The sequence below is a fragment of the Garra rufa genome, chromosome 10, assembly GCF_049309525.1.
Source record: "Garra rufa chromosome 10, GarRuf1.0, whole genome shotgun sequence".
Lineage (NCBI taxonomy): Eukaryota > Metazoa > Chordata > Actinopteri > Cypriniformes > Cyprinidae > Garra > Garra rufa.
Window position 1 is genome coordinate 890,170 of NC_133370.1, and position 8,525 is coordinate 898,694.

At 29.4% G+C, this 8,525-nt stretch overlaps 1 protein-coding gene across 1 annotated transcript; it reads left to right on the plus strand.

The window, feature by feature from the left end:
* Nucleotides 1-4,511: 4,511 nt before the first annotated feature.
* On the plus strand, nt 4,512-6,757 carry LOC141344886 (uncharacterized). The gene has a single exon (XM_073849781.1). The coding sequence runs from the start codon at nt 4,599-4,601 to the stop codon at nt 5,526-5,528; it is 930 nt and encodes a 309-aa protein (XP_073705882.1). The 5' UTR covers nt 4,512-4,598; the 3' UTR covers nt 5,529-6,757.
* The last annotated feature ends 1,768 nt before the right edge of the window (nt 6,758-8,525 follow it).

The following is an 8,525-nucleotide window of genomic DNA, read 5'->3' on the forward strand; positions in this document are numbered from 1 at the left end:
ATCAAATACAATACAATACAATAAAATACAATTAAAATAAAATAAAATAAAAAATATATTGTATTGTTTTTTAAAATAATTAATATTTGACTAGAAATTAAAACAATAAAAAAACAATACAATATATATATATATATATATATATATATATATATATATATATATATATAATTTTATTTTATTTTTTTTTTTTTTTATTTTTTTTTTTTTGACTAAAAATTAAAACAATAAAAAAAAAAAAAGACACTTTCACAGTCAAGTGTGTCCAAACTTTTGGCTGGTATATATTTGTTCTGGAAAACAAGACTCTTAGCAGTGTCCTTTTACAGGTCATATCTTTTGTTGCTTGTAAATCAGTTGTTTCTCGTACAGAAATCCTGAAGTTGATTGACTGAAACGACTGATATGTTTGAGTTTGTGTGTTGGTTGCATCTATAGGCTTGTTTGATAATGTGTCTGTGAGTGTTGAGGTCAGTCCTTCACCTTTCATGAACACACAGAAACTAAGACTGGCAGCTTAAAGATGACAGAAATAGCGTTGACCTGCTGCTGCTGATCTTCTGCGAGCGTTCAAGGTTTTTGTCATGCGTTTGAAGCTGATTGAGACCTTATCATAACCCGCCCGAATCAAGAGCGTATATTAAAGCCACAATAAAAGCCAAGGCTGTAACTTACGATTGTCTTTTTTATGGTCTCGTCTCACACCAGTAAATGTGAAGATCTTATAAATCCCAGAGAAGAACATTTTATTGCTCAGGTCGCTCTTTCATAGCTCCGGAAACACACTTCCCAGCGATATTTCATTTAAATATCAACTTTGTCTCAGATTTTCCTCTTAAAATTCCCTAGGAATATAAAATAGACAGTCAATGTTCAAAAAATATTTTTGCAGCTCTTTTGATTTGTGCTATGGAAGTAGCTTTTGTTATGTAATTCTGTTTTATTTAGATGTTTTTCTAGACTCATCTGATGTGACGTAATTAGAAAATGATTACATTTAGAGTAACTCAACATATGACATATAAAGATTCTTGTCGAATTAGTTTTTAGATGCAACTAAAAATGCAACTTGTAAAAACATGTAAAATTCTTATTTAATGTCAAAACAACAACAAAACACACTTCACTGCAAAAAAAATAGTTTAAAATTAAGCAAAATGATGCTTAAATAAAACAAGAAAAAAATATTTGCCAATTTGTTACAAAAAAGAATCTTGTTTTCACTTTTTTTTCTTTTTTTGTTTTAAGAATAAACTCACATGCTTTTGAAACCTTTACTTTACTTTTTTTATTTTTTTACTCAGAAATTGGTAAAATTCACAAAGAAACCATTTGTCAGAAAACAAGAATTATTTATATCTTAAGTCATTTTGCTTCTTCAGTAAATGTGTCTTTTGATATTTTTACTGGAAAACGAGAATTTTTTTTTTTGTATGGACATAATAAAAAATATTTTTTAAAGAAAAAAAATATTATATGCCTTTTTAACAAAAAAAAGTTAAAAAAAAAATTATAACAAGGCAATGCTATTTCAGTATTTTTACTTTAATATTTCATGTTTAATTCAATGTTGTTTTTTGTAATTTTTGTTTTCCTAATAACAGATTTTTTTTTCTGTTTAAGCAATTAAAATTTAAAACAATTATTTTGATATACTTTTGGAGTTTTTGTTAATATTTTGAATTACATTTTATTTTTATAATTCCTGTTTTCACTTTAATTTAATAGCAATTTTAGTAAGTTTTCTGTGTGTTTTTGTAATTTCTTGTATTAGTTTGTCCTTTTTTTATATTTATTTATTTATTTATTTATTTTTGTTTGTTTTAGATATTTTAGTATTTTAATTGACTTAATGACAATGAAAAATGTTGCCTTGGCAAATTTCTAATATTTTTTTTTCTTCTTTTTTTCTTTTTTTTTTTTTTTTCATTTTAAATAACTGAAATGTTTTTGTTTCGGAATGTTTTTATTGTTGTTGTTTTTTATTTGTTTATTATTATTATTATTCATTTATTTATTTATTGTAAGTAACTCAAATGTTTTTGTTTTGGATTTTTTATGTGTGTGTGTGTAATATTTTTTCTATGATTTATTTCATTTTGAGTAACTCAAATGTTTTTGTTATGGTTTTAGTTTATTGTTGCATATTTTATTTCAGTTTCTTTCAAGTAATAAACATATAGTTTTAGTTTTAATATTTCATGTTTAATTCAATATTTTGCCATTTCTTTGTATATTATTATTATCATGTGCTATTCAATGTGTTACTTAGTTTTTCCTTGTAATTATAAAAGCAATTTCTGAGTACAAATTGTTTCCATATATATTATTTTCAGTATTATTTTCAGTATTTAGTATTTTATCAGTGCTATTTATTTTTATACCTTTTTTTTTTTTTTTTGGTAGTTTTAGTAATTTTTAAAATGTTTAAAAAAATACAATGGAAAAAAGTATTTAAAATTCACCAAGAAATGGCACATTAAATTTTGGGGTAGAAAAACTGAAATTGTATTTAATATAAGTAATATTTGTTTTAGTCTATTGTGTATAAAGTTTTTCTGTACAGTCTCACCAATGAGATTATGATGGAAAATATGACAAGCGGTCGGCTTAACTGTACTTGTCATTGATATATATATAGACATACAGTATATATGAGCGCCGAGTTCAGCATGCCAGAGTTATTTCAGAATCACCAAGTAATTATATATATATATTATTTTGTAATTTTTTTTTCTGTTTGAGCAATAAAAAAAAAACTTTAATTTAGTTGAAGTTTTAGTAATTTTTCTGTGTTTTTGTAATTTCTTGTATTCGTTTTTCTTTTTTATATATATTTAATTAAATTAGTTTAATGTATTTGGTTTTAGTACTTCAGTGTACTTAATGAAAATGAGAAATGTTGCCTTGGCAACGTTATGAAAAAAAAAACATAATAAAAAAAAAGATTTATTTATAGTAACTGAAATGTTCTTGTTATGGTTTTATTTATTTGTTGCACATTTTATTTCAGTTTATTTCAAGTAATAAACATTTTGTATGTGTGTAAATTTACATATTGAGATGACAGGTCGGATTAGTTAATTTTATATCTTTTGTTTCATTTTAATTTTAATACATTTTTCTTTTTTGGTTTTTTTTTTTCCCACTAACAGATATTTTTTTCAGTTTGAGCAAAAATATATATATTTTTGATATACTGTTACAGTTTTTGGTAATATTTGGAATTAGAATTTATTTTTATATTTCCTGTTTTCATTAGTTTTTCTTGTTTTATATTTAATTATTTATTCATTTAGTCATTTGGTTTTAGTTAATTTAGTACTTCAATTTACTTAATGAAAATGAGAAATGTTGGCTTGGCAACTAATTTTTAAAATAAAGTTAATAATGAATAATTTAATTTAATAATTTTTTATATATTTTTTTTAATTGTTTTTATTTTTATTTTTTTTATTTTAAGTAACTGAAATGTTTTTGTTATTTGTGTAAATTTGCATATTGAGCTGACGGTTTAGATTAGTTCATTTTATATTTATTTATTTATATATATATATATATATATATATATATATAATTTTTTTTTTTTTTTTTTTTACATTTTTTTCCAACTAACAAATTCTTTTTCTGTTTAAGCTATTGAAAATGAAAACAATTATTTTGAAATACTGTTGGAGTTTTTGTTCATTTTTAATTACATTTTATTTTTATTTTTATTTCCTGTTTTCACTTTAATTTAATTACAGTTTTAGTAAGTTTTCTTGTATTAGTTTTTTTCTTTTTTTTAAATATTTATTTATTTGGTTTTAGTTATTTTAGTACTTCAGTTTACTTAATGACAATAAGAAATCTTGCCTTGACATTACTTTTCATTTTTAATTTTAATTTTTCATTTTAAGTAACTGAAATGTTTTTGTTTTGGAATGTTTTGTTGTTGTTGTTGTTGTTTTGTGTGTAATTTATTTGTATTATTATTATTTAAGTAACTGAAATGTTTGTGTGTGTGTGTAATTTTTTTAAATGATTTATTTCATTTTGAGTAACTTTTTTTGTGTTTTTGTAATTTTTTTATTAATTTTTTTTTAAATATTTAATTATTTATTAATTTATTAATTTTAAGTTATTTTAGTACTTCAATTTACTTAATAAAAATGAGAAATGTTGGCAACTTTCTTTTAAAAATAAAATGGGAACATTTTTTTTTTAAGTAACTGAAATGTCTTTGTTATGGTTTTAGTTTATTTGCATATTTTATTTCAGTTTCTTTCAAGTAATAAACATATAGTTTTATAGTTTTAGTTTCAGCTGAGGGCAACACTCCCGGCATGCATGTCTGCTAATAGAAAGCGTATATAAATACATCTGAGCGTGTTTAGAAAAGGCTTTAATGACTTTGCAGTGATTCCATTACTTATCTGCATTAACGGCCTTCGCTTCAGCTGTAGTGACAATAACAGCTGCTCATGCAAACGTCACTCCGAGCGCTTTATCGCCTCTATCTCCTCCAGAACCAGACCAGAGATCCAGAGCTCCAAACTGCATCAAAAGCCATCAGCGTTCTGCATGCAAAACATTAAAAACCACCTAAAACCTGAAAGATGTTTCTCCTAAGGCAAAACATCTCAAAGCATCACGCAAACAACGACGTCGCACCGAGAACCGCCGCACGCAAACCCAACCACGACGACTCCAAGAGACAAATACGACGCAAACCCAGCTGCGTTGAGAGTTTATCGTCAGCCGATCGAATCCGTAAACATGCCACCAAACATTTGGGCTTCAGCACGCTCAGCCTGGCCATGCGAGGACTGGAAGAGACGCCGGACGAATTGTGGGAGCTCCAAGAGCTACAAAAGCTCAACCTCTCCTTAAACGCTCTCTCGGTTCTCCCGTCCAAATTTGGGAATCTGGAGAACCTAGTGATCCTCAACTTGTGGGGAAATGAGCTGATCAACCTCCCGCCGGAGATCGGACGACTCGGGAAGCTCCGGGTTCTCTTCGCTCACAGAAACCGGCTGAGCGACGTTCCCGAGGAACTGGGCCGCTGCGCCAACCTGGAGGTCCTGAGTTTGGCCAACAACCAGATCAGCTCTCTTCCCAACAGTTTGTCGGAGCTCCGCAAGCTCACCAAGCTCAACCTGAGCCACAATCGCATCCAACACGTGCCGGCTTGCGTCTACGGCATGAGGAGCCTGGTCTTCTTGCATCTGGCCAACAACCGTCTGGAGAACCTGGCCGATAAGATCCAGGAGCTGGTGAACCTGAAGATCCTGATCGTGGAGCAGAACGCGCTGCACGCTCTTCCCAGGACGCTGTGCTGCTTGACGGGGCTGGAGCTCCTCAACGTGGACTTCAACGAGCTGCAGAGCGTTCCGGATGAGATCTACAAGCTCCGGAGGCTGGAGAAGCTCGCTTGTCATCCTCTGGATAAAGGCTTGCATATTGTGCACAACCCGCTGGTGAAGCCCATTAAAGAGGTGCTGCAAGGAGGTCTGAAAGGACTTTATAACTACCTCAAACCTGCTTGAAGATCAGTCTCAAATCAAGCTGTTTGCAAGTCAAAGAGCTGCAGAAATTACTTTCTTCCTCAGTGTTTTTGTCTTGTTTTTCAGTTCAAATATCTAAGCGTTTTTAAATAAAGATATACATGTATGTGACCATGGACCACAAAACCAGTATGTTGGCAAGAGCCAAAAATACATTGTATGGGCAAAAATTTGAGATTTTAAGTAAAGATTATGTTGCATGAAGATATTTTGTAAATTTGCTAGTGTAAAAATATTTTTGATTAGACGTATGCATTGCTGAGAACTTTATTTGGACAACTTTAAAGGCAGTTTTTTCAGGGTTTTTTTGCACATTTTTTATAACCTATTCTAACCATCTAAACATAAATGGAACGCGTATTTATTCAGCTTTCAGATTATTTATACATCTCACTTTAAGAAATGACCTTTATGACTGGTTTTGTGGTCCTGGGTCACATATTTACTAATGGCTTTAGTCTTGTTTTCTGAAAAATCTTGTGAATGTGTCTTGATTTAAGAACCTTTAGATATTTTTACTGGAAAAAAAAAAAAAAAATCCTGAGGAAATTTTTTTTTTTTTTTAAGTGTGTACGGACATAAAAAAAAAAGATTTTTCAAAGTAAAAAAAAATTTATGTGCCTTTTTCACATTTGCACTGTAAAAATGATTTTTTTGAAGTTAAATAAAACAAAGATTTGGATGTTTTCTTTTCACTGGTCTGAAAAAACACTTTAGTCGCAAAGAAGACGTGAATCAAACTGTTTGTAAGTCAAAGCTCTGGAGAAATTACTTTCTTCCTCAGTTTTTGTCTTGTTTTCCAGTTCAAATACACTCTTAAAAATAAAGGTTCCAAAAGGGTGTTTTTGCAGTGATGCCATAGAAGAACCATTTTTGGTTCCCCAAAGAACCAGTGAACAGTTCCTAAAAGAACCATTTTGAATTTAAAGAACCTTTTCTGCATTTGAAAGGTTCAAACAAGAAGAGTTTTTTTTTTTTTTTTTTTTTTTTTTTGCGGTGTGTACAGACATAATAAAAATGATTGTACAAAGTACAAAACCACAGAGTCATTATGTGCCTTTTAACATTTATACTAATGTAAAAAAATATTTTTTTGAAGTTAAATAAAACAAAGATTATTTCATTTTAGAAGAAAATGCTATTTCAGTCTTTCTGCTTTAATTTATCATCTTTAATTCAATATGTTTGCCATTTCTTTGTATTTATTAGCAATTTCTGAGTGAAAAATATATGTAAGTAAACCAAAAATAGGGTATGTTTTACAATAAAATACCATTTTAGTCTTTCAACATTTCATGTGTTATTAAATGTGTTTTGTTTTCTTGGTAAAAGTGAAAATTGTTTCTATATCATTTTTTTCTCAGTTTTCAGTGTAGAGTCCAGTTGAAGATTAGTATTGTTTTTATTATTATTATTATTATTATTATTTATTTTTATATTTCTTTCTATTTTCACTTGATTTTTTTTTTCTTTTTTTTTTTTTTGCTAGTTTTTATTAATTTTTAGATTTTTTTGAAATACTATGCAAATATTATTTATTTTAGTTTGAGTTATTTTAGTTTTAATGATTAACCTCTTAGTACCTCAGCTGACTTCCTGCAAACTAAATAAAGATTCAAAATGAAATGTCAATGTTCTATTTATTGAAACATATAGACAACTAATATATTATTTCTTATTAATGTAACACTGAAATAAGCTTTCCATTGATATCTGGTTTTGTTAGGACAATATTTGATCGAGATACAACTATTTAAAAATCTAGAATCTAAGGGTGCAAAAAAACCTAAATATTGAGAAAATCGCATTTCAAGTTGTCCAAATGAAGTTCTTAGCAATGCATATTACCAATCAAAAATTATGTTTGGATATATTTACGGTAGGAAATTTACTAAATATCATTCGAAACACGATCTTTATTTAATATCCTAATGATTTTTGGCATTAAAGAAAAATCAAATATACCCATGCTACTTAAGACTGTTTTTGTGGTCCAGGGTCACAAATTTGCTTAGGAACTAAATATATAAAAATAAAAATAAATTAGGTGCTGAAGAAGGTCATGCTATGATCAAAACCTTTGCCATTTTTTTTTTTAAATCTGTGATTTTATCTCACATTTTTTTCTTCTTTGACCTTTATCTTAAGCAGATGTATTGCTGGTTGATCTTTTCAAACACAGTCGCTAGAGAAACAAGCGTGTCATTCCTGGTTCACGCGTGTGTTTTTATCAGCTGAAGTGCATAACACGCATCCGATAGAGATGCTTAATGTAGAATTCAGCCTCCAACACATAAATCTCGATCTTAACTAGAACCTGTGTGCGTGTGAACAGGGTAAAGTGTGTTTAAAAGACATAAATCACTGTAAACGGAAACAGGAACAACATGATAAATGAACCAGCCGTGACCCACAAGAGAGAAACCTATCCAGGTTATCCAGCACACGACGCAAGACAGCAGCTATAATGATCAGAGAAATCAGAGAGAGAGAGAGAGATGTAGAGAAAGAGAGAGAGAGAGAGAGAGAGAGAAGGAGATGTGGGGCTTGTGGTTTGTTTCTAAACCAGGTCTGTATGTTGCTGATCCAGCAGAACTCAATATAAACCAATTGTGTTTCTGACACCTTCAGACTGCCTGATGGAGCACCAGCGAACAACACACACACACACACACACACTGGTTTCCATATTTTATGGGTTCATTCCATAGGCGTAATAGTTTTTCTACTGTGCAAACTGTATTTTCTATCCTAACCTTCCAAAACTACAGGCATTTTTAGATTCTCAAACACTTGTTTCCTCATGTGGACCAAAAATAATGTCCCCCACAAGGTCAGAATTTACTGGTATTGCTATACTTGTGGGGACATTTGGGTCTTCGTAATGTAGGAAATACCAGCACACACATACATACACATACACACATTTATTTGCTCATATGCTGGATAATGTAAAGTGAGTCTTTCAATATAAGAAAA